Here is a 25,491-nt window from a genome sequence, read left to right on the forward strand (position 1 = left end):
ATTATGCTGCACACTGGATGCCACTGTGTGGCGATGTTTTTCTTTTTTTATTATAATTCTGGTATGCTCCAAACATATGCGAAGGTACCTGTACTTTTTTAAGTATTTTTGGATAAAATATTTGGTAATTTCCGGCTCTGAGTTACAAACCGTAATCACCGTTCGTCTCCCATTGTGCACGGCAATGGCCGTCGGTTGACAGGAACAATAAAGCGTAAACAAACGATGCCGGCAATTTTTGCGTGCTTGTCGAAAAAGTAGTGAGTTTCCCGAGAGCATACGTTTGTGCAACACTAGCAGTATTATCGGCTCGTAGCACTTCCACCTTTTATTTACATTCCCCGATTTTTTTGTGGTTTTTGTTTTTCTTTTCTCCCTCCATTTACTCCTTCCCTTGTCCTATTTGCACTCCTTTGCCGACGAACTTTGTCGCTGATCCCCGTTTCCAGCGTGCTAGGCGCGGCTACTGCAGGCCTTAACAAATTTCCACTGCTGCAGTCGTTCACCAACAGCTCCAAAATTAATTACTCCAAGTTCCATGGCTCGATGTCGCTCTCGGCGATGTCGAAGGTAAGTTGAAGCATCGACAAACAAACAAAACCCACCGCCGGAAGATATGCAACCGGCGGAGCATCATGTGATAGCTTTTATCGACTGCGGCATTTCGGGTCTGTCTCCAGGCAGTGGGACTCAGATCATTAGAATAACGATTGAAGTAAAACCAGTTCTCGATAAACCGGCTACATTCCGTCGAGAGTACTCCGTTCTGAACAAACAAGTCGCTAGCGCCGTTGCATTCAGTTTCGATTGTTCCCAACGTACGGAAGTGTTTTAAAATCTCAACATGGCTAACGTAGATATTCTTCCCGAATCGCAGCCCATCCTGTACTCGTACTGGCGCAGCTCCTGCTCCTGGCGCGTCCGCATTGCGCTGAACCTGAAGGAAATCCCGTACGATATCAAACCGATCAGCTTGATCAAGTCCGGCGGCGAGCAGCACTGCAACGAGTACCGAGAGGTGAACCCAATGGAGCAAGTTCCCGCACTGCAAATCGGTAAGTGTGTTTTTGTTTCGTTTTTTTATTGCCACTGTTCTATTGCGAAACACGTTTCCAGTTCCTTCTTAACGTAAGCGATGGTATAGTTGAAAAACAGAACGCTCTGGGCGAGGCAAAGCTCCAAATTGTTGAGCGCATCGGTATAGGCCTTCCCGTTGTCATCGGCAATCGTTTCCAGCTCGAATTGTACATGAAGCCACGCTGCCTCCAGCTCCAGCAGGCGTTGGCTTACCGCTTGTAACTGTTGCGATGGATCACTTTCACTTTGCAACACGTGTAACGCTCCCGTGACGGTTTCGCTGGCTAGTCGATTCGTGGTTGAATGTGCTGCTACATATTGCTTCCCGTTTCGCAGTTCTAAAATCGAACCGTGGAAATAGTCACTACATTGCGAAATATCATCACTGAACAGTCGAGCGTAGGTCGTTTGAGCTTCGAGAGCTTCCTCGTAGCATACAGCTTCGCGGGATGAAAGCTCGCCGTTGAACGATTCGATAAAATCCAGCACCTCTTGGGTACGGTACCGACCGACGATGGTCGTGTCGCCGATTTGCCCTAACGCAACGGATCGGATGTTGTCGAATGCAGTGCGTTCGTTTTCTCGCACTTGTACCATTTTAAAGTTTATACTTCGGCCTAGAGTTGCGAACTTGGTTTGATATTGCACCAGGCTAGTACAGTAGCACGTTGGTACGATCGTGAGAAGGATCATCACTAGAGGGAAAGATAAGTTCGCACTTCTACTGGACAGGAGCATGCTTATGCAAACACAATGTATTACAAGCGACCGATAGCTCCAAAGTGTGAAAAAAGAAACAGCTATTGACTAATTTTATTAGCATTTAATCTGGAAATGTTTTTGCTTATCTGCATAATGGCTTAAATGATAAGAATGATTTGGTTTGAAAGCCGTACAATCGGTTATATTTCGGTTAATTAATTACAGCGTTACAAAGTACAATGTACCCGATCTGTCCCGATCGTGTTTGTTTGTCTTTCTTTATTTAGAGCTCGTCTTTGTCCCGCTTTCACAGTTCGTTTCGATTTCCTCCTCTATCACCTCAACATCGACCTGCTGGTAGACGAGCGCCCGATCGATGCACAATTCCATGCGTCTCATGGTACCGGTAACAGTCTCGTCATGCCGCTCGAGCTCTTCTCGTAGCGTAGTTTCGTATGACTCCCAAGTGCTCCGATACGAATCGAGCTCATCGTTGAGCTGTTCGCGAATGCCCTCACCGTTAAAAATGTTACTCATGCCCAGGGTGCGGATGACCTGGTAGGTGGCAGTTTTCATGATGCGTTGCGCCGAGGAAGCCTGCGGCCGGAATCGATCAAGCATATCGTACTCCAGGTCTTGGTGAGCTTCACGCATACAGTTCCGTATATCGACACCCCACATGGAACGGTAGAAGGCGTAATACTGGTCCAAAAATTGCCAGCAAACATCACTCAAGCTGTCCCGCTCGTTCTCCAACAGCTCTGCCACGTACGCATCACGGATTCGCATCTGCACGGTAGCGTCACCGATCTGTGCCAGTATTCTACGGTTGAACTGCCCGTTCAGTTCACTGTTGGCAGTCCAGCTAGCGGCCACATCCCGTACCGCCTGTGAGCTTAGGTTGGCCAACTCGTCCTGATACTCCAATAGAAAGCCATCGACCGTGGTTCTCGCAAGTAGGGCCGTCCCGAAGACGCACACTATACTTATCCACTTTGTCAGCATTTTCTCTCGTCGGGTGCTTCGGTCGACCGTCTCTTTTTGCAAATGCGTAACTGAACGCAACTAATCACACCGCAATCGCTAAAATGAATGGATTTTCCCTCGGGCCCACCGAAAAATAAAAACGGAAGCAATTTGTCCAATGAAAACGAACCACCGAATGGCGTCATCTACAACCGTGGTTTATGGTTTTATTGTCGGCACGATAATTTAGCTGACCGTGAGCGCGCGTTTACGACCTCCGCACCGACACCTTACAAGTAGCAGTTATCGTCCAGATAGCTCTTGATGTACTCGGTATCGCTGTCCTGCCAGTAGAACGCCTCATCGCGGCAATCTTCGAAGCGATTGATCGTGATGTACGCATCGTCCCCGTGCTTGGCCAGCTCCTCTTCCAGCAGCGTCCGGTAGCTGTCCCGCAGCACGGAGAAGTATTCCCATTCTTCCTGTAACTCGGCCACGACCTCCTCCTCGTTGAGCACGTTCGTGCGTCCGAGCGTGATCACGGTTTGGCTGATGGAGCGGAAGTTTTCCTTTGCGTACGACCGTTCGACCGGCAGGAATCGGTACAGCGCATCGGCCTGCAGATCGGCGAACGCGTAGTACGCACAGTCCTGTATGTCGTACTCCTGGAATATGCGGTACAGCTCGAACAGGAACTGCGTGTACTCCCGGCACTCGTCCTCGACGTCGTCCCGGTTTTGGATGTACTGCTCGAGCTCGCGGCTCGCCTGGCGCATGCGCGGTACCATGCTGCCGAACTCGAGCAGCAGTTCGCGGTTAAACTCCCGGATTAGCTCACCGTTGAACTCGCGCATCTGCTGCAGCTCAAACTCGACCTCGCGCGCCAGCTCGGAAAAGTTACCATTGTAATCGACCAGGAAGTTGGCCCGCGCGGTACCGGCCCAGGCGGACAGAAGCACCAGGGCGAGGGGCACTAACAGATTGGCGGTGGAACGCATTTTTCTTTACACTTTCCTTACAAACGAATCCTTGCGTAGACAAACGACTACTGAAACGACGGCTGTAAGATGGCGCAATAATTACGGATTCGAGCCGAAGGTGTTAGATAAGCCGGCATGAACCAGTATTAATCTTATATCTCTGGTTGTAAACTTCCAAGCACTGGAGGAAATTATCTGAATGTCGTCCCTGTAGCGTGTGCGTCACAAAGTAGATGTGGAAGGTTGATTCTCCAATGGCAATGACGCAACGATTGTAGTATGAAATGTTTCTGTTTTATTTCCTCCGTCATGTTTGTACCTTGTGCCGTATCGTTCAAATCCTTATCGTCCTATCTATCGTCATCGATTTACGCGTAAATGGTGCACAAATGGTCAATCTGCTTATACTTATAATCAATTGTAGATGCGTTTTAATGCTTCATCACACACTGTGCCGACGGTATTATTTCCAAGTCATGCAACCAGTGTCCAAATACCCAAGGACATAATCCATATCGAGCTGGTGCAGGGTGACCGTCGTGTCGAGACAATCGGACAGTGTAGCTCGCACCGGATGGTCCGCACGAGCGAAGCGGTCCAGCTCCCTATTCAAAACCTCCTGTAGCGCACTGTTGTAACTGTTAAACGCGTAGTACTCTTCCTGCAGTACTTCAAGTATGTTGTCCATCTGCGTGATCTTGTTGTACTGCTCCAGGATGAGTCCAACGCGATGTGTTAGTTCCGTCGCATCACGGTGGACAATGTTGGCGAAGCTGAAGAATCGTTGCTTTGTCCAGTAGTCGAGCAAACCCATCGTGTAAGCGGCACAGGCCTGCAACTCAGCCTGCCCGATCGAGCGGAATATCTTGAGCAGTTCCAGCAACAAAACACGACACGGCTGTCCGATCGTGTCGGCCTGCAGGATCGCACTCTCGGTTGTATTGTCGATTGATCTCATCTCGAGCGTAGCATTGGCGAGCAGTTTTACCAGCTCCTTGTTGAAGGTGAGCGTTGCGTTCGAGTTGCCCTGCCGCTTTATCTGCATCGTTACTTCCAGTATGGAGGCGTAATCGCTGAACCACTCCTGGTGTTGCACAATGCCGGTCACCTTTTCGGATGCACTGGACGCAGCTACGTAAGCCAGGAAAATGGCACACAAAAACAATTTCCAATTCCATCTTGGATGCATTCAGGATGAAGTGTTTTGAACCAGATCGGTCGGATTCGTTCGTTAGCTCTATAAGACGGAATTGTGTCGTGCTTAATTGACACGCGATACGTAACTGTAAGGCAAATTGTACTGCCTTCCAGACGATCGAGATAATGGTCCGGTTTGTTTTGGGTTCGCCCGATGCGACGTCAATGAAATATTTCGTTATCAGGGAGGAAGTAACCGACAGCAGTCGAAGAATCGTCCAGATGGATAAGGTTGAAATATTTCATATACTTTGCTGTAAGATTTACTACGATACGATGTAGGTTTACATTCTTTAGCAGTTGGTTCATTTTTACTACCCTTTATTGTCGTTGATTACGCGCACGTGTGCTGTTGTATTAACAGTAAAGATTAACATAATCCAGCACAAACTCCATGTCGGACTTGTAAGCCATCAACATGTCGTCCAGACAGCGGTACAGCTCCATCCGCAGCCGATGTTCGGGATCGTCGAAACGCTCGAGCTCGTAGTCCAGTATAATTTGGTAGCTGTTGTAGATCCAGCTAAAGTTTTCATAGTACGCCGCCAACAGTTGCTCGATGCCGTAGATCTGAGCTAGAGAGTTATAGCTGGACGCGTATGACGCGGTGCGTCAGTTGTGTCAGCTGCCCGTTCACGTAATCCGCATACCGGAAGAACCTGCTCGTCGTCCACGGTACCATGTCCTGGGCCGTATACCAGGCGCACTGCTTCATCTCGACCACCGCGTACCAGGTGTACTGGTTCTGCAAATCCAGCACAATGTTCCTGCACGCATTGTCCGTAATGCCGGCATCCTCGATCGATTGTAACGTTTCATTGCTCGTTCGTCGAAGCGTTACCGTCGCGTTAGCGAGCATTCGTAGCTGATCGGTGTTGAGCTGGCGTGTGGCAGCTGAATTAATGTGTCGCCTTTCCTGCATCAATTGCTCCCCATCGGTCGAGTGATTGGCGAAACGGTCCTGGTAGCTGACGATGGCAGGCACAGCGGAAACACGCTGCCAGCCTAGTAGCAGTATCGCGCAGTACGCTACAATGTTGTACAGCTTGAACGACATTTTACACCCCTCCAGCGGTTTGCTGGCCCGAGAACTGACGTGCGCATTCCGAGTGCCCTATACCTAACCGATCCAGCAGAATCAGCGGAACACCTTGATAAGCAGGCGATAAGTGGCTTACGTGGTTGTAAATCGTACGGCTCCTGTCGTGCTGTTATCGCAGATAGTGCTTACGATATCCTCAAGGATGCTGTTCCGGTTCCAGAGATACATTTTATTTCAAAATCGTACATTACATTGCTAAATCAAAGCGCAATGGCGCTCTAAAGCTTGCTTATTTCGGTGTTGCTTCCTGTCACCTGTTTTATTTTCTACATCTATTTGTGCTTAATCTGAAAGCTCGCCTAACTTTACTAGTCCTGACAGTTGGTAGCTATGTAGCTGAGCGTGTACTCCATGTCACTTTCATACCAGCCGACGGTGGTATCGAGACACTCGTACAGCTCCTTGCGCACCGGATGATCCGCATCAGCGAACCGTTCCAACTCGGCACTCAGGATGAACTGGTAGCTGTTGTAGATGTAGTTGAAGTCTTCGTAGTACAGCTGCAGCTGATCGTCGATTTGGTCCATTTCGCTGATCTTGCTGTACGTCGCCAGCACCTGCGAGACTCGGTAGGTCAGCTGCGTTAGCTCTCTGTGCACGTAGTCGGCATAGCGGAAGAAGCGCTCCAGCGTCCACGGTTTCAGCTGCTCGGTTGCCGTTTGGGCACAGTAGCGCATGTCAAACTCGCTGAACACGGTTAGCACCTCGCGCAAGTCTTCCACAAACTGGCGACACTCGTCGTCTATGCTCTCAGCACTCACGATCGTCTCGATCGTAGCATTTGCGATCTGCCGTAGCTCTACGGTAGCGTTACCGAGCAGTCGTACCAGCTCGATGTTGAACTGCGACGTTGCCATCGAGTTGCCGCTTCGCTTCGTTTGCATCAATATCTCGCCAGTCTGTGAATAGTTACCGAACTGCTCCTGGTAGAACATAAACGAGGGTACCGACTGTACGAGCACCGGGGCGGCAAGCCCCAGACACACGAAAGCAATCGTCCAGGGTATTGTTTTTCGGCTCATCTCGCTTTTTTTTCAGCGTCAACGTAACACACTTCCTACCGTGGCAAGGGACTGATTACTTGTAAGCTTATTGTTTGTTGGGCACGGCAAACTGAGCGGATGTTATAAAGCCTGTTTTATGCCTATCCGGTTATTGCGGATGATAAGCAAGCGATAATTCGATTACTGAACGTTGAATTTTGACCACTGCTTTTCGTGATAGCGATAGATTTCCGTTTGTTGATGGTCGGTGCAATAATGTGAAATTCGTCAAGAGCGACATTGTTTTGAGTGGAGTACATCGAAGGAGCAACCGACTGAGGAAAGGCTTAGCTGTGGTCAGTTAATGGTAATAAAGATGGCTGATAATGGTTCCAAGGCAATCGACTAATGTGTGGTCATGATCGATTCACGCTGGCGACATCTGCTGGAATATTCACCTACCATTTAAGAAAGCTTTCCGGTGGCAAGGCTGCAAGCTTAGGTGAAGTCTCTTTTGTTAGTACTTTTTACCCTGATTCGCACTACCCAAACCATAGCTGGCATCGCGAAAGAAATGGTTTAAAATTAACAGTCGTTAAAAATTAACCAGAGTCGTTAAAAATTGCTAGAATTTGGCATCGCGTACGCAATGAGTTAATTTGTTAATTTTAACGACTGGTCCTATGCCGTCGTTAAACAAACGACTGTCAAGAGCGTATGCGATACAAATTAACAGTCGTTTAATTGTACTGCTCGAATTTTTTCCCCGTGTTTGCCTATATGAGATATCGAGCAGTCGTTAACTGTTTTGACGATCGTTTATTTTAACAGGAATGAACAACAAATGAACTCAGTTAAACCAAAATGAACTTTAAACGACTGTTAAAATGTGTTCATTTATTCGCGATGCCGGCTCATACTTAATGTTAATGTCCTAGACAAACGATCCGTTACCCGGGTTACCCCAATCTACTTTGTGATTTAAATTCATTATTTGATTGAGAAAACGTGGTAATGCTTTTATATCTTTATTGTTTTTCACAATGCTTACTATCATATAAAACTGAAACAGTGGTCAATATTGAGTATTGCAGGCACTTTCCACATAACTTAGCACATAGTCCATATAGAGTTGATGAAATGTAACGGTCATATCAAGACAGTCGAACAGAGACGTCCGCAACGGATGGTTCGGCGCGTTGAAACGTTCCAGCTCTAGATTCAACGCGTTCTGAAACTGATTGTTGAAGTTGTTAAATGCGTAGTATTCTTCCGATAGTACTTCGAGTATGTTGTCCATCTGCGTGATCTTGTTGTACTGCTCCAATATAAGTCCCACGCGATGTGTCAGCTCCGTTGCCTCACGATGGACGATGTTAGCAATACCGTAGAATCGTTCATACGTCCAGTAGTCGAGCAATCCCGCCGTATATGCGGCACATTCCTGCAAATCTGCCTGTCCTTTCGCGCTATAAATTGCAAACTGTTCTAGCGCTAGCCGGCGACATGATTCATCGATTGTGTCGGCCTGCAGGATTGCACTCTCGGTCGTATTGTCGATTAGCCTCAACTGGATCGTAGCATTTGCTAGCAGCTTCACCAGCTCCTTGTTGAAGTAAAGCGTTGCGTTGGAGTTACCCTGCCGCTTTATCTGCATCGTTTCTTCCAGTATGGAGGCGTACTCGCTAAACCACTCTTGGTACTGCACAATCGCGGACAGTGGTTCGGTTGCAGTGGTGGATACAGATACGTAGAGCAGGAATGTAGCACACAGCGCCAGCCTGCAGCTCGAACGATTCATTGCGGTATGAAGAAAAAAAATGGTTCAATCGGAATTGAAGGTAAAAGCAATAGAGAATGCGTCGTACTGCGCTGAAGCGAAATATGCAACTGCGAAATTTTACACTATCCACATGGAGTAAGGTTAGCACAGGGGATAATCAAGATAGATAAGAATAACGATTATTTCGTTATAAAACAAGAAAAGACGATTGGGGGCTGAAATATTTCATGTACACTGAGAAACTACAATGCGCAGAGCTTTTTCATTTCTCAGATCACGAGCAGTTTGTGTCACGACGCGCTTGGTAAGCGACATCTGTTTGGAAAATAGGTGAATAAACGTGCCAGGAAAGCTTTGATGTATTGAATGCTCATAAAATGTGTAAATATCAAGTTTAAACTTTATTTATGATAAGTGATACAGAAATTCGTCCTACCATGCGTGTGTTGGGTTCTTGAAATGGCTTCTTATCGCTGGATAAGTCATACAACACATTTCAAGCTTCAAGATTTTTTCCTGTTTATCATGAATGAATTCAGCATTTTAGATTCTTCATATCTCCACGGCATGTGAATGTCACATCACGAGGGCAGGATATAAATCCCGTGAAGGTATGAGGGTCAATTGCGTTATCAGAGCGGTAGCGAGCAACCTGTGCACACCTGTTGAATGACTGTGGCACCAAATTTCCGCAATCTTCAGCGCTCAGGTGCTCTAACATCTGGAATCAGGCGCAAAAGAAAACAAAACCAGAAAGAAACGCACATGGTACATCGCGCACGAACACGGTGTACCTTGCCCCAATCTAATCGGATGGCCTGCTTCAGCCCCGATTAACTCGAACTGCCCGATCGGCTTCCTTCGCTTCCGCCGTTACTGATATAAACAGCGCGGAGCCGGGAGCTGCTGCTGCAATTAGGTAAATTTAGTGGTTGCGCGTGCAGTGTCCGTTTAGAAGAGGTTGACCGAAGTAGAGCATTCAACAAAATGGCGTGGAGTTTGTCGTTCGTTCTTATCGCAGCATGCGCCCTGCTGGTGAGTAGCTTGCCGAAACCCACTACGTGTCAGCGCGTGAGGATCGGGATGAATCATGGGCCCCTTCTTTTGCGAGAAAAGCGCAAGTTGTGACACACAACGCATTTTGGGTGCGATTAGATACCGAGCCACGATCACGTAATGATCATGTACGAAATATCCAATCTGTAGGCTAGTGGCGTTAGTGCTGCACCATCGAAAACGGCTGTCAAACCACGCAGCCAGGAGCTGCGCGATGCGATCGAGGAGTACCGTGTCCGGTTCGATGAGCTGCACAAGGAAAAGGATCAGTTCCTGCAGTTTGCCCGTACCGGGCTTTGGGCTACGGTGCGTGCGATGAACGAAGAGGTGCTGCAGGATATGGGCGAAACGCGCAACATCGTGGAGTACGGTTTCGACGATGTGCGTCTAGACATCAGTCTGCTGATCGTGGAGGGCAACCACAACGAGCAGTGCCTGCTGGATCTGGTGTACGAAATCGTGGAGGAGAAGGTACAGCTGGGCCAGGAAATCAGTCGCTGTGCGGACGATACGACCGATGCTAAGGACTCACTGCCGGAGTCGTTCTACGAGTTCCTGAATCTGCTGCAGCGTCTGTCGAACTCGATCGCCGAAACGACGCTGTACACGTTCGTGAGCCAAAACTCGGTGAACGATCCGGAGCGTCATCTCGAGTTTCTGGAGGAATCGTTCGAGGAAACGGACCGTGCCTGGAACGAGGAAACGTTGCCGCTGGTGCAGTTCGAGCTGGACGCCATGGAGTACAACCGCCCGCTGATTGTGGCCGACAATGCACAGTGCCTGCAGGCAATCAACGACAGGCAGCAGGCATTCGAGGACTCGATCCGCGAGCGTATCCCATCGTGCTTGTAAACAAGCTACGTGGGGAGAGTGCACTCATTACTAAGAAATAATACATACAACTACATACTACCATTGTGGGAAACGTTCCCTTTAAAATGTGATTAATTGTTTTAATGTTGTTCCCATTGGTATCTGGGATATTTGAAAGAGTGTGTGTATATGTAATAAATGTCAAATGATTGAATCAGAGATAGAGCACGATATTGCTTTTATCACATGGCACACTGTTGTTAGGTTGTGTGTTGATTGAAAGTCGTCATTGTTGTGGTCACAATGCCTATTGCCTCTAGGTACTCTCTACCCATTGAACGAGTATTGCCAACATTCAGGCGTTTACATGTTATGACGAATGTTATGAGCGCAGTCTGAAGTCGCCTGTGGGAATTACAAAACCTTCATTCATGATTAATTTGTGGCATGTTATTGTATATTATGGAATGTAGCATCTTCAATAGTGGCAAAGAATATTGCAGTCTAACAAGCAACATCGCTCCACGAACGTATTCGTACAACAAAAACCTTAAACCTTTGAAGCTCCAATCCCCAGGTAATTTCGTCCATCCTTCGCGACACATAACACCTTATAACAGCTTACGCGGAATAACGTAATCCATAGCACCATCAGAAACGGAGAGATAGTGCCGCGCTTCCTGGGATGTGGTGGTGTGGTTTCGCCGATAAGGAAAATTGTTTTTCACCTTCGTCATTCACATCCGATGATTATCGGCTAGCGTGCAATTTGATAAAGCCCCCCCTCCACCCCCACCAATATATTTGGGGTGGTGGGGCGACCTTACACCCAAACCTTAAAAGGGGAAGCCGGCTCCGGTTAATCGTACCTCGATGCCCTTGGCTTATCTAAATTCCGTTCGCAATTGGTCCATTAATCTATTAGCTAACAAACCATCGGCAATCCGATAAGGTGCTCAATTGAATTATCTCGGTGATATGTGTGTGCGAGCTTTTGATGCATGATCGAATGTAATATATATTTTTTTTATGTGTTTCGTGGTTATATTCTATGCAACCGCATATTTAACGCTAATAGTTTATTGCACAACGGTTACGCAGGAAATGCAGAAACGATGGGAAAGCCTGCAGTCTCTAACAGATGCTGTACCGATGTATCCTTCCCAGTTAGCAGCTGTTGATCTGACCGCGCACGGTATTCATCGCCGTGTTGAGGCTTGCAATGACCGCGCTCAGACAGACACGGTTTTCCTCCACCAGTGCCGGGCGGTTGATTTCCAGATTGTCCAGATCTTCCTGCGCTTCCGGGCGCGCCACATTGTCCCAGAACTCGACCTGGTTGGCGAAGTTCTCCTCCAGCCACTCCACGTGCTCCTCCGGATCGGTGAACGAGTTGTGAATGGCGAACGTGTACAGCGTGTACTCGGACGCAGCGGTAGCGATGCGCTGCAGCGTGTTGGTCAGCGCCCGGAACTCGTCGCCCAGTCCCTCCTTGATCTGGATCTTGTCGGCGGCACAGGAGCTCATGCCCTCGCCGGCACGACGGCCCTCCTCAATCACCCGGTCAACCAGTCCGAGCAGGCACTGTTCGTTCGCGTTCGGTTCGAGAATGGCATTGGCAATCTCTTCGCGCGTGTCGGCCAGGATATCGTCGATATCGTTGCGAGCGTTGCCGAGATTGACCAGCGTCGCCTCGTTCAGGCCCTTCAGCTCGGCCCGAATCAGCACGCGGGCAAGGCGAATGAAATCGTCCTTGTCTTCGTGCAGCTCGTCGAAACGCACCCGATAGTCTTCGGTAATTTCGGCCAGCTCGCGCATCGACAGTTGCGCCGTGACGGACTAGGACGGGGGGAAAGCATGCGTTGAAACATCTCTGTTTTCACTGGATTTTTTTTTCTCGGCAAATTGTCACTCTCCGACAGCTGGTTTAACTACTTACCACGGCAGCAAAAAGGACGCACAGGGCGAACGAAGCAAACGTTTTCATCTTTTTGTCACGTCGAGCAGCGAAACGAACGGTAGTAAGGAGTGCTATATGCTATATCAAAACAGCGGCCAAGCGGCGGCTCTTATATAATGTTGAGTTCTACTCCTGGATAAGCTTGGTACGGATAACTTCTGCGGCAGTGAGCAATTTTACGTCATATGTTGCCCATTATTTGCCTCCTTAGCGAACGTGCCACAGGGGCGCAAGCGAGAGGACCAATGTTTTGCTATCGTTCCGATTAGATTAGTGAATACAGTTGAGTACAGCGGTCTCTTGTTTAATCAGGAAAAACAACAACTTTACCTAGTAAATACGGGTTTATTAGAAGCCATATCTCGAGAATTGAGCACCACACACCCTCAGGCGATACGCTCCATTCCTCCCTGTCCGTTGCCCCCTGTAGGTTCTCGATTCGGGCGATATCTTGTTACACCAGGCTCATAATTCAACCGGAAGATGGCATCATCAACCCCCCGCGAATATAAGGCACCCAAGCGGGAAGACTAGGGAAAGCCATGTTACGAACACTGCAATGCATCCTCGAGCAGAAGACCCATGTTGAACACAAAGTTACGGGCGATCGTATCGGACATTGCCCAGATGTCGCGGCGCACATTGTTCACGACCTCCTGGAAGTTGGCCAGTTCCTGCTCGATGCCGGCCAGCACACGCTCGATTTTGTTCTCCTCGCCCTCGTAGTAGTACGCCAGCTCTGCGAGCGTAATGTCCAACTCCGTCACCGCGTTCGAGCGGCTCAGCTTCTCCACCACCGTGCTCTGCAGGGCGGTCGAGCTGTTCTGGAAGGCCTGCACCTGCGGGTAGAAGAAGACGCGCGATGCCATCGACATGTCGGCGTAGGCCAGCTCGGCCGCCAGGCTAATGTCGGCCGCCGATTGTGTAGCCTGCCGGATCGCTTCGTCGTTCTTCTCGACAATGCACGGGTTCTGCGTGTTGCCGATCTCGAGCGCGTGCTGCAGGATGGCGTCCTTCACGCGCAGCTTCTCCTCCTGTATCTGGGTGATCACAATGCCGAAGCGCGAGATGAACTGGGCGTTTAGGTTTTTGATCGCGAGCGATTGGTTCATGCGCAGCACACGCAGCTTGTAGTCAACGTCGTAGTGCAGCTGGTTAAACAGCCGATCGAACTCGATCAGCACCTCGCTGTCGGCGGCACGGGGCAGCACCTTTTTGACCACCTCCGGCACTGCGACCGTTTTCGACCATACGAGCTGTACAGCAGGGGAAAGAGGGCACAACGATAGCATGAAATATTTCACCACCTTTCAGGGGTAGGTTCACTCTCGTTTAGCTCACCTGCTGGCAGGCAAAGAATGCCAACACCGTCAGCAGTGCAAACTTTTGCCACATGGTGGATGCTTGATGTCACTTTCACTGAATCTATCGTAGCTTAAAACACAAACACTATTTAGAAGTGGTCACCTTCGATCACCTCAAGTTCTGGAGTAAAACTGATGCGGATTTGCTCTTAGCACTCGGTTCTATAGCAGTTCCGACGGATGCGCCATATTAGGGTAGTTGAATTCATCGGAAGCGGAATTGAAGCGGTCAGCTATACAGGTGACGGTGGACAATAAACGTGCCATATACCCAGCGCTTTATGGTGTGTCTTCTATCAGTGGGTTCAATGAACAAAATGCCGCCAAAACCGCCGCCGACGACTTCATTGGTCAGTGTGTATCTTCTGTAGTGCGTAACCGTTATCACAATTGCTCCAAACAGATGCTTCTTGGATGTTACGTTTGGAATAGTATGGCATTATTGGAACGATCGTTTGAACGATCCGTGAAATATTTCACTACTTCATAAAATGGAAACTGTTTCGATGAACTATCGATCAGGAGCGATCGCTCGTAATGAATTTGTTACCAAAAAAACGGGGAGGAGCTACACCAAGAAAATAAAGATTGAGGAGTGATTGTCCATTATAAGATTAGAACAAAACTGGCAAATGAATATCTTGTATGGCCCAATTACAGAATAATGTGTCTAATATGAACCAAAAAAAATTAATATTATCTATATCTTAGTCAAACTGACTCAAAATGTCTAAAAAAAAAAGTTTAACAATAATACACCAAAATTGATTCATCATTCATTTCACACAGCAACCGATCGTTCGTGATCGATCGATCATCAGGACACCTACCAACGATTGCTTACGAGAGTATTGTGTTCCTTTTTCAGATGGCCATACGCTCATTGAATCGGTTTCGATTATGTACTATCTGGAAGAAACGCGCCCTCAGCGTCCACTGATGCCCCAGGATGTTCTGAAGCGTGCCAAAGTGCGGGAAATCTGTGAGGTAAGTAAAAGATTTCCCTTTCTCCCATCTCACTCCGACCGGTGTTACTAATCGTGAATTTGTCCCGTTGTAGGTGATTGCATCCGGCGTTCAGCCACTGCAAAATCTAATAGTGCTGATCCACGTCGGTGAGGAGAAGAAGAAAGAATGGGCTCAGCATTGGATAACGCGCGGATTCCGTGCGATCGAGAAGCTGCTCTCCACGTCAGCGGGCAAATTCTGTGTGGGCGATGAGATCACCCTAGCCGACTGTTGCCTCGTGCCGCAGGTGTTCAATGCGCGCCGTTTCCACGTGGATCTGCGCCCGTATCCGATCATTCTGCGGATTGATCGCGAGCTCGAGGGTCATCCCGCATTCCGAGCGGCTCACCCATCCAACCAGCCCGACTGTCCACCGGAAGCTGCCAAGTAAGCGGCGTCGATCGTTTTCGGTGTAACACACGCCTGTGTGTGGGGTTTTGGCGCAAGAAATTTGATTGACTCATTGCATTCCCCCCGGGTTATCTCGATACCTTTCCCGCGTGTGTATACGACGATTATGCGAAACTGCAGAAAACGTGTAACGTGTTAACAGAGAAGCACAAACTAATCGCATCCCACCTGCTCTCACTGAATACCTCTGATATCCTAGCCAAACTGGCGAAGGATACTGCGTTTGCCAGATCAATGTAACATGAATTTAATCAGTCCCCAATGGCCATAAATCGTAACAATCTATCTAGTCGAGAAATTAGAAGCGTATCGTCGAGAATACGACCATTTGCCACTACGAAAACAAAGAGATGAATCACATTTTATTTACACGATAGAAGGATGTACCAAGTAACTTCACTCAAGCCAGTTGAGGTATCATATTCGAACAAAAGGTCGTAAGCGAATGCGCAATTTAGCTGGCTGAACACAATTAATGGAGAGCGTGTGGTGAATTTATTATACAGAATCAGTTACCACAGCAGATAAAAGTGAGAAAATGTGTCTGCTTGTCTAAATAACACTGCTACTAAACATGCCAGTCTTGTATTTGAGTGATCGCTTCCAAAGTGACCGAAGAATCATTTTCGTAAAGTTTGCTTGCTTGGCATTACAAATCCTTTTAAAGCTTTCTTTTCTTTACGCTATAATGTTTGCCACATACCATTTAAAACGCACATTGCCAAAAAAAAAACAATCACAACTGTTTGAATTTTGGCGAAAAGGTTAAATCTCACTTAAACTGCAAACCGATGAGAAGCATCTATAAAATATTTACTTCTCTTCTTACATTTATGTCCCGGTTAATTCAAAAAGTGTTTTAAATATCCTTTCCTTCGACTTAACATCAACATTACCTTTGAAAGAGACATTTTGTTCGCGTGAATGTGTGTATGTGCCACTTTGGTTAGAATTTTATGGTAATACGACTTCAAAAATTAAAATTTAATTCATGCTTCCGGTTATGTGTTGCTTTATATTGGCTTTTTCAAATGTGTGTGTGTGTGTGCGTGTTTATGTTGTAAAACAAAACTGCTTTCCAGCAGGAAAGAGAGATAATGATATTGCGTGTGGTTTTCTTTTTTCAAATACGGAACCAATAAATATGTTGTAAAACATGCATTAAAATGCTGATGCAAACAGCAACAATTCTGGTACTGTTTTTGTAAAAGCTTGCAATAAATTCCGAACCTAATTGGTAGTAATTATGATTTTCGATAGAAATGATTCAACCCGCAGAGTGAATTCGAGCAGTTTATGTGCATGTGAGATAGCCAACTGCTCGATTGCGCTCTGCGTTCACTGGGTGGCGAACGTTGGCGTTTGCTTTCGTTAAATTCTGTTGACGTGTCGATTCAAATAATACGTTGCAAAAATCATTCTTTTTGCCCAGAACAAGCTGTTTAATAAAAAATAAAAATAATTGAAATTGGTTTTATTGAAATCTATAAACGATTTCTTTTACAATTTTTATTAGCTATGCTTGAATAATTTCTAATAATTGATTCGCAGAAAAAATACATTTTACAATTTACCGTAGAAAAATAAACAAAATCTTGAAAAGTGATATTATTTTAACCAATTCATGCACACAACCATAATATTTACACCAACGTTAACACTGGCAACACTTCCCGAGAAGGCGTGCAGCGCTAATAAACACTTCTTGATTACGATCAAACGCAACGCGCAGGCTTCTGCGGAAACGAAAACGGAAAGCCAAACACAAAGTGCAAAAATTCTGGAAGAACCTTACTACGAAAACCATCACACCAGCGCACACTGCAGCAATAGACCAATTTTCGTCAATTGAGATGTGTTACCGGATGATCGTCACGAAACGGCACAAACACATGGAAGAGCCAGCAAATGCTGGGGGAGCGATATGGTTTTGAACAGTCTCTTTTTGCTCGGTTTCGCGGTTTCGCTCATACAATACACCAAAGGCACCCGGTCGGAAGGGGGCACCAAAAGCACAACACCGCATAAGATGACCACGGTTGGTGGCTAGCTCACGTTAGCGATCGCAACTTCGCGTGGTGTCGAAGGTTAACCAAGATTGAACAGTGGTTAACCATCTTCCATACACTGTTTGTCTTTCCGTTTTGCATCGAACGCTGCATATTACATCATACGGGCCCGTAAACATATACGCGCGCGCGTGTGTATAGTGTTAGGTTTCAAGACACACGCCATTTATCACCTATGCGAGATGATTGGTGGAAGAATACACTTCAACAGTAAGTTGATAAGTTCGCTTCAAAACGACACTGTCCAGAATGGCTGTACAAATGAGGGGCAAAAAAGCTCGACCATCCCTAAAAACCACCCTTCCCCATACGATCAAGCTGAAACGCATCTGCTGAAAAAAAAAAAGCGATAACATGCGCAACTTCACGACCCCGCCCCCAGCGCCACGCGTTTGTCAATGCGCCACAACTCGTCGCAGGGCCTAACTCGTTGCCAAGGCCAACCGTGTTAATCATATTCCGCTGTAGCTGTGATCGTCGGCGTCATCATCATCGTTCGGTCGTTCGGTCGTTGCGGTCTTACAATCAAATCGTCCCGGCCGCATCGCCTCTCCGGTGCTGTAGATGCACTTCTGCCCCCAACAAAACAACCCGTCGTCCGGGTCCGACACACACACATACGATACGGATGTGAACATTAAAGCTACACTACAACCGCAGTGCGATCCGCGTTGCAAACTGCACCGTGATCGCGAAGTTACGCGTTCGTAATGAACGCAAACACACACACACACACACAAGTTCCTTCATCGGACGAAGTTAATTTGAAATGCAAAAACTTTGCCTGCCCAAACGCACCCGCCAGAACGTGGGGCCATATTCTACTGGCTGCCCTTTGACCCCTTGGCTCGCTCTGGAGGGGGGCTTGAGTTTGAGTTTGGCGGTTGGTTTGAAGTTTAGCTTCGTGAAGCCGACAAACACTGGCTGAGGTGTAAGGTCGGGAAGCTACATTTAACCTTGACATTGGTATCACTCTCCGAGCAACACTCCGGCGCGAGGCCGTACGTCAAACCCGGCAACCCGGCCCAAAACATGTTTCCTCTCGATCTAAAGCTTCGTCTAAATAATATATCTACTAGCAGCCAATGTAGATAATTAGGGTCTTCCAACCTAATCACGCGCTGCACGCAACAGTACACGAGCTCACCTTGCTACTCGTGCCCGGGAGTTGAATTTCCTGCCTCATCCACTTAACAATGAACCATTGTTTCCCGCCGTCGGACGCGATCGGCAGTAGCGATGGCAAAGTGCATCTGCATTTCCGCTCGTGCAAATTGCGTTTTAAGAGCAGTTACATTTTGAGCATCCACTTTGCATTGGATTACGGCCTTTTAACTCCCCAAACAGATGCACTTGGAAGCTGTAGAGATGGCTGCGTAAAGATCAGAGTGATTGTTGCCAGTCTGACGACGGTCGTACACGTGTCGCCGATACCTGCGCGAGTGCGTTAGAATTTGAAACTCTCGATGTGGTGTCTAGTTGCAAATGCAAACACATACAAAAACAGTATATTCCTTGCCCCCCCTCCCCCCCAGGGTCTGTGTCCTTGACATTTGTTTTCCGCCTTGCGCCGCTGCGGCCTTCGTGACTTCGGCATAGTTGAAGGAAACGAAAGCTCCTCCTGCAGGCCTCACGGATTCGGTTGCATTTCTTGCGCCGCTACAGCCACACAATGACAACACAATAATTCGACATCGCCTGCTCGTGTGCTCGTGTGATGAATGTGCGGTTTGCGCCTGTTTTCTGACGTTTTTGTTTAGCGCCCCCCGATTTTAGAGGATTTGCTTCGATGCTTACGCACGGGCAGCAAAATCCTTCAAATTGACACCTAGGTAGAGAGGGATGGGTAGAGAGAGAAAAAACACGAGTACTTCTGCTTTACCTTACAGGTGACCTTTGTGATGATCGGAAGAATGTTTTTGTTTATTGCTTGAATTTGATGTGAACGATTGCTAAAAATAACTATAAACAAGCAAAAAACGGCTAGCTGCTTAGTATTCGTCGTTCTAGAAGTAAATTCTTCCATTTTGCCACCAGATGGCGCTGACGACATCTTCTAAGATACCAATAGCTTATGAACCAATGTGATAAATCCAAATTAAAAAAAAAAAATACATCTAAACTTCATAACAGTTTTGGGATCTTTGATTCCTATTCGTTCAACTTGTACATCCGCATGGCATGCTTCACATTAACTTCCGTTTATGGGCGTTTCAGTGCTCTTCAACACTCAGTATCTTCTTATCTCCCCGTCTGTCTGCCTCTACGTCTCTACCAAGACACTCTCCAGGCCATGCCGTCGCTCGTCAACAAACTTCACAAAAGCAAACACACCAATCGATAGCGTGTTTGATTAGCTGCTTCATACGGTTTTCGGACAGGAATCGAACACGTCGATCGACGCCAGCCCTATTGACCGTCAGCCGTCACCCTCAGCGTCCCTGCCCCCCCCCCCCACCTGGTTACAGGCTTATCTAATCGTAGGCATGAATTTCGGGGTGCCGTATTCCCAGCCAATCTCATTCTTATCACTTTCGTAAGCTTACCTTTTTTTGGTTTTGCTCTTTCCCTCCACCGGTCCGTGAAAGGCTAATGTGGCCCGATGGCGATGGTTCTGTCATGGCTTTTTCGCGGTGCGGCTTATCGAAGACAGTGTACGGAGCGTACGGAACGACGTATTTATGATCGGCGATTGCACCAGGCGCGAACCATCCGTGTTGATACTGACGGACGAGAAGCACTGGGACAGGATGAACATACATTTCGAGCTAACATCCAAAGTGAAGCATTAATAAGAGAACGCAGCTCCTGGGTGAGGTGAGGGTGTCAATTGTCCCCTGTCTGATGGTCGTTTATGGTGCAAAATTTATGAACCTTACACACCCTCCCGGCAGGCACACGGTACCGAAGAACCAAACCCGGCCGGAAGTGGTGAAGCGACTGTTGTTGCTGTTGGCGACGGCGGCAGCAGTGGCGTGACCGACCGGCCCCAATAGCCTGACCCAGAAAGAGTGTTTATCGGGTCCACCATCGAGCCGATATCCAATCCAATATTGGCTTGAGATAGGCCGTGGGCATGCTGCGGTATGTTGCCACTAGCGTTGGCACGTGTTTTGGCGCAGGGTTGTCTAGCAAAAACTGAACGGCTGAAGACGGACAGATGGAGACGGGCAGCGGTGTGTAGATATTCCGGAACAAAATTGTGTTCGCCCTTCGGCGGGGGAGGGGAGGGTGTGCATGCCTGCCACAACGGACGTTTGGAAGAAGGGCAGAAGGGCCAAACATATCCTCGCGATAGCATAAATAAACCAATCGATCGTACTAAACCGAGCCCAATATCGGATGACCTTCCGCAGCTCCAGCACTGGGGGTACACTGTGGTCAGTTCTGTCCTCCCCCCCCCCACCCTCCTCCCCCAATTAAAACGGAATGGACATGAAATTCAAATTATGTTTCGTGACTGGTTGCAATCAAATCGGCACTCCTGGCGCGTAAATACGCCACCCTCCCTCCCCGGGGAGAGGTTCCCATTGAGCCGCGTGTCTGATATCCATTACTCGCACGTACAGTTGGACGTAGAATTTGAGAGTACTTTTGATGGTTTTCTGGCAGGGTGGGACGATTATTATTAGCGATTTCTATTCTGTTCGTCCCAGCGTTGGGCCCTCGTTGCGCCCAGAGGGGGAATTCTTGTCAAATCATGACCGTGCCATCAATGAGCTGAGAAATTAAAAATAAAAGCGTTTGTGATAAAATCGGACAAAGTTAAATGTAGTTAAGTGTAAATGGTTAAATAATCTATGCGAGGTAGTTTTGGCACTCGATCTGAACGCTTCAGTTTTCAATTCCATTCCCCTAAGGATGTGGTACTGATTGACAGAATTAGCTTTGGGAGCTTTGCAAAGTAATTGAACTCCCGAGCTCCCGAGGGTTAAGGTGTGTCTATTACGGAGAGAAAGCAAACCAACACCTTTGCAGGCCCTACCCTACATTTTAGGGAATATTTATTTATCTTATTGTATCTTTATTTAACTGTACACTCGCGTTCCACTCAAAGCAAGGGATGGATTCTTCATTCGCACAAAAAACGCACATTGTTTCGTACAAAAGAACAGCCCAGGGGGGGGGGGGGGGAGGAGGAGGCACCATGACCACCGTCAGCTTTGTGGCAATGTGCGAGCATATGATTCACGCGGCCATTCGGTCGCCTAGCCGAAGTTGGCTGACCACCATCGCCGGGATCAGCTGGGAGCACCATGACACGGTACGATGGGTGCTAAAAATAAACAAAAACCCCCAACAAACGTTTGTCGACCCTTCTTCCCTGCTGCTGCTTTCTTTGCAAGGAAGCATACACACACACACACACACGAACACATCTACGGCCAAGCAACAGTATTGAGCAAGAGCGCGAAAACTAAAGCCGCCGACCTGCAAGAGGCCCTCCTCCCAAAACCAAGCAAGCCCCAGGTCCCGAATGCTTCCACGCGGTGCTCTGGGGACACGGAGGGAAACCCCCGCCATTTCCCGGGCAGTGGAACAACAACAAAAGGAGAAGAGCAAGACAGGTTTTGGATGGGGTAGCAAAATGTGTCTGTGTGTTGCAAGATTTTCTCTCGATCGTAACAGGCGGCGATGCCGAAGGGAAAAAGATGGTTTATTTTCTGCCCGGTGTACCAGGTGAACCGAACGGAATGTGCGTCAAGTTGTGTGGTTCGAGAGATCTTAAGGGGTGGTCACAGGATGAGCCACTGCACCAGCCAGCCAGTCAGCTAGACTGCCGGCTGCAATCGATGACGATGATGATGATCGGAGCATACCGGTGTTCCGCTTTTTGAAGTATCGATACCCAACGAAAGGGGGGGGGGGGGTCAGGGCGTGTCATGGTTTTGGTGGAAATATTAAATATCATTCGTAAGACACTCACCATTGAGTCAATTTGGTGTTTCGTGTTGGTGTGTGTTTAGAAAGCGTGGCGTAGATGACGAAACAAACCAAAGTGCAGGGCGGTACAACCCGACAATGTGACACCTTAACGGTCGCATACAGTGTTTAAAGTGTGCATTTGACTTGCAAAATCGACCAGAAGATAAGATAGCCGACATTATACTAGCTAACAGCTATCCCACACACACACACACACTTTATCGTGTCTCCGCCTTTTACACAACCGGTCGCCAAAACAAAAGGGAAAAGGGTGAAAGGGCCCGCTTTATGGCCCTTATTACATGCCCCCAAGGGCGATGGACCAAACTCAAAGTGTAACGAAGATTACGTGCGTCAGCGTTACTGCGTGCTTACTGACCGAAATCTGTCCAATTGTGACGATCGCGCTCACATCATAAAGGCTTTGGCGTACGATCGGATGGAAAGGAAATGCTCCGTTTAGAAACGCTGTAACTTTTGAACTATTTTCGCCCCACACCGCTACTGAAGCAGGCGTTTTGATTTTCCATAATTATGAAAGTGCTTCAAATCCTGCTGAGGCCGGGAAGTCAACGTAAAGCGCAAAGTTCATCTTACTGCTCAGTGAGTCAGTCCCTCGGTACCGAACCGTATATTTTGGTTTGTTTGTAAAACCGGTATTAAGTTACACTGGACTGTCTAAAAATACTTACAAATATTGAAGTATGGATTTGCTCACAAACATTCAACAAAATACAAACAACAAAGATGCTTACAAATAGTGTACAATGTTTTGTCAACAATAATTCGTATGTACAGCTAAAAAACACGCAGCCCGTCATAACCGAATGTTTTGTGCTGTGAATCATTTCCTGCCTCGTCATTCCTTGTTGGGTTTTGCCGGATCTTCACAAATTCTATAACATCGGCAAACGGCTCATCGACAAGCATTAAAAATCCACAACCGATCGATTCGTAATAGAATTAAGTTCCACTAAATCAACCCCTTAGCTTCTTTTGTTTTGTTTACCGTCTTCAAGGAAACTGTACTCTTTTGCACCGTGTCTGTCATGGCCTGAAGGTCTTCGTTCGCCAATTCACCACCCAATTGGACGATCTATGTGGTGTGGGGCCACGTGTTGGAGCACGTTTTCCCCCTCCATCACCCGTGACCGCGTGATCGCTTTGGATCGAAAATCCAAAGTCGAAACCAGACAGAGCGGTGATAGTGGATGGTGGTTCTGTTTCATAATGAATGGTTGTGGAGATGACTTAATAGTTATGTTAGGATGTTTGGGACAAATTACAGCTGACGCTTTTAACAACTCTTCATTTTTATGAGCTGAAGTAAACGTGTTGCTTGCGACGTGGAACCAGTGCTAATGGAAGATGTTTATGTACTAAATACTGCACAGAAGGGGGCCAGAGTAATTGTGCCCCCTTACGCAACGCATCAGGTGACAAACGATCAATCCCTGTCAAATGCTGTACGCGGTAGTGGCCCACGGTGTAATTCCTGGTGCGGCCACGTGTTCTCTAACCCCCATCCAAACAACCCATTGTTCAGTAGGCAGTGCTTATCAGACAGTGTCGGATTGCGATACGGGGAGAGTGAGAGAGAGGGGTGAGAACCAAGCTGGTCATAAACTGGACGTGCATCTTTAACGGTCACAGATATTTTACGTTTTAAACATTTAAAAATATCCCCAGCCAGCCAGGTTCGCCTAATGCGCCATATTTGTGTTTTCTTTCATGGTTCAACCTTAAGGTCAAGCGCGTAATACCGATCGGAACCGGGCACGATCGAATCGGTTCGTTTGCCCTTCAATGTATGACACCACACATCACATCGCCACAGATCACACAATGGATGTAATCAACGCAGATAAAGCATCTTCCTGCAAAGACCTTCTAACGGCGGGCTTATGGGCGGGTATGGACAGAAGGGGAAGACGATCACTGCTTATGACTGCTGCTGATCTTCTCCTCCATCGTTGTGTTAACCTTCGCTTTCGCAGCTGCAGTGCAGGTTTTACGGTGAATGAAAAGTGAACGCCATGTAATTGCACACACGCCCGCCCGCCCGCCCACCCGGCGCCTGTTCCGGTGGATGGTGTTGCGATCTTCCGGTGGAGCAAAAGCGAAATCACGATCACGGCCGCAAGATCGCTTATGCTATGTGAAGAGTAGCAAACAATTGCTCCAACTCAAAACTGCACTTTTTAAGGAGCGATTGAAAGATGTTTTTTTTATAAAATAGTAAACAATAAATTAAATTAAATTAAACAAAACATAAAATGAGAAATATGAAAGTGCGCCCGCGGAATTAAGATTTTTTACACTTTCGCCATTCTAACCGCTACGCCACCGAGAGCGAGAGAAGGAGCTAAGTAGACAAACAAGAGAGAAAGAGAGAGAAAGACGCACACTAAACGGTGAGAGCAATTGATTTACAAAATTATCAACAAAAATGGGTTTTGACCTGGCCCGCGTCCAATGTGCACGGCCAATCGCAGTTGTGTTGGTCCTTTTTAGGGAATTTAAACAAAACAGACCCACCAAAACAAAGCCGTATTACAGCAACAGAATATAAAGGATGTTTATTTTATTACAATCACTCAGAAATGGTCGCTTTCGGTGTATTTTTGTGCATTAATCACTGTCGCGCAGCTCGCTTGACATAATTTAAATACTATTAGCCGTCTCGATGGGGCCCCACTAGCATACAACATTCCACCACAGTCCGCTCTCAGTGACACATTCAAACATTCATACACACACACACACAGAGGAACGCGCTCGCAAACACAGCCGTGCGCACACCACGAGCACAGAACGAACGAACACAGGCGTGCGAGCTGACGAGAGAGAGAGAGAAAGAGAGAGCAAGCGAGTGAGAAGCAGAAAGAGAGCGAGCGCGCACGCACGGTGCTACAGAGAGGCGGAGCTAGGCGAGAGCGGGAGAGAGAGAGAGAGAGCGTGCACAAAGCACGCACACACAGCCGTGAGAGGCCAATCGAGTAAAATTGAGCTGCGTGCGGGCAGCCAGAACGTCAACATCAGCAGCAGCAGCAGCATCACGTTGTAGTTTGCCAGCAGCCAGAGCGCGCACGGG

General features: G+C 47.6%; 4 protein-coding genes across 4 annotated transcripts; 2 read left to right on the plus strand and 2 right to left on the minus strand.

Moving 5' to 3' along the window:
* Positions 1 to 159: 159 nt before the first annotated feature.
* LOC121588763 (probable maleylacetoacetate isomerase 2) lies at positions 160 to 16,587 on the plus strand. The gene is made up of 5 exons (XM_041907087.1): positions 160 to 260; positions 450 to 570; positions 878 to 1,055; positions 14,852 to 14,970; positions 15,044 to 16,587. Exons 1-5 carry the CDS (start codon positions 226 to 228, stop codon positions 15,380 to 15,382), a joined length of 792 nt encoding a protein of 263 aa, XP_041763021.1. The 5' UTR covers positions 160 to 225; the 3' UTR covers positions 15,383 to 16,587.
* On the plus strand, positions 9,683 to 10,878 carry LOC121588765. Its single transcript, XM_041907090.1, has 2 exons — positions 9,683 to 9,825; positions 9,997 to 10,878. The coding sequence occupies exons 1-2, from the start codon at positions 9,778 to 9,780 to the stop codon at positions 10,696 to 10,698; spliced, it is 750 nt and encodes a 249-aa protein (XP_041763024.1). The 5' UTR covers positions 9,683 to 9,777; the 3' UTR covers positions 10,699 to 10,878.
* On the minus strand, positions 11,702 to 12,754 carry LOC121588766. The gene is made up of 2 exons (XM_041907091.1): positions 12,599 to 12,754; positions 11,702 to 12,498 (listed from the first exon to the last, which is right to left on the minus strand). The coding sequence occupies exons 1-2, from the start codon at positions 12,644 to 12,646 to the stop codon at positions 11,827 to 11,829; spliced, it is 720 nt and encodes a 239-aa protein (XP_041763025.1). The 5' UTR covers positions 12,647 to 12,754; the 3' UTR covers positions 11,702 to 11,826.
* LOC121588764 lies at positions 12,945 to 14,139 on the minus strand. The gene is made up of 2 exons (XM_041907089.1): positions 13,961 to 14,139; positions 12,945 to 13,875 (listed from the first exon to the last, which is right to left on the minus strand). The coding sequence occupies exons 1-2, from the start codon at positions 14,012 to 14,014 to the stop codon at positions 13,165 to 13,167; spliced, it is 765 nt and encodes a 254-aa protein (XP_041763023.1). The 5' UTR covers positions 14,015 to 14,139; the 3' UTR covers positions 12,945 to 13,164.
* Positions 16,588 to 25,491: the final 8,904 nt, after the last annotated feature.

This window comes from Anopheles merus, chromosome 2R (assembly GCF_017562075.2).
Source record: "Anopheles merus strain MAF chromosome 2R, AmerM5.1, whole genome shotgun sequence".
NCBI lineage: Eukaryota > Metazoa > Arthropoda > Insecta > Diptera > Culicidae > Anopheles > Anopheles merus.

Coding starts and splice junctions, on each gene's coding strand:
- LOC121588763 (XM_041907087.1), top strand. CDS start 226: ATGCCGGCAATTTTTGCGTGCTTGTCGAAAAAGTA. Junction 261..449: donor GCGTGCTTGTCGAAAAAGTA/GTGAGTTTCCCG, acceptor CCCCGTTTCCAG/CGTGCTAGGCGCGGCTACTG. Junction 14,971..15,043: donor AAGTGCGGGAAATCTGTGAG/GTAAGTAAAAGA, acceptor GTCCCGTTGTAG/GTGATTGCATCCGGCGTTCA.
- LOC121588764 (XM_041907089.1), bottom strand. CDS start 14,014: ATGTGGCAAAAGTTTGCACTGCTGACGGTGTTGGCATTCTTTGCCTGC. Junction 13,876..13,960: donor CATTCTTTGCCTGCCAGCAG/GTGAGCTAAACG, acceptor CCTGCTGTACAG/CTCGTATGGTCGAAAACGGT.
- LOC121588766 (XM_041907091.1), bottom strand. CDS start 12,646: ATGAAAACGTTTGCTTCGTTCGCCCTGTGCGTCCTTTTTGCTGCCGTG. Junction 12,499..12,598: donor GCGTCCTTTTTGCTGCCGTG/GTAAGTAGTTAA, acceptor CCCCCGTCCTAG/TCCGTCACGGCGCAACTGTC.
- LOC121588765 (XM_041907090.1), top strand. CDS start 9,778: ATGGCGTGGAGTTTGTCGTTCGTTCTTATCGCAGCATGCGCCCTGCTG. Junction 9,826..9,996: donor TCGCAGCATGCGCCCTGCTG/GTGAGTAGCTTG, acceptor TCCAATCTGTAG/GCTAGTGGCGTTAGTGCTGC.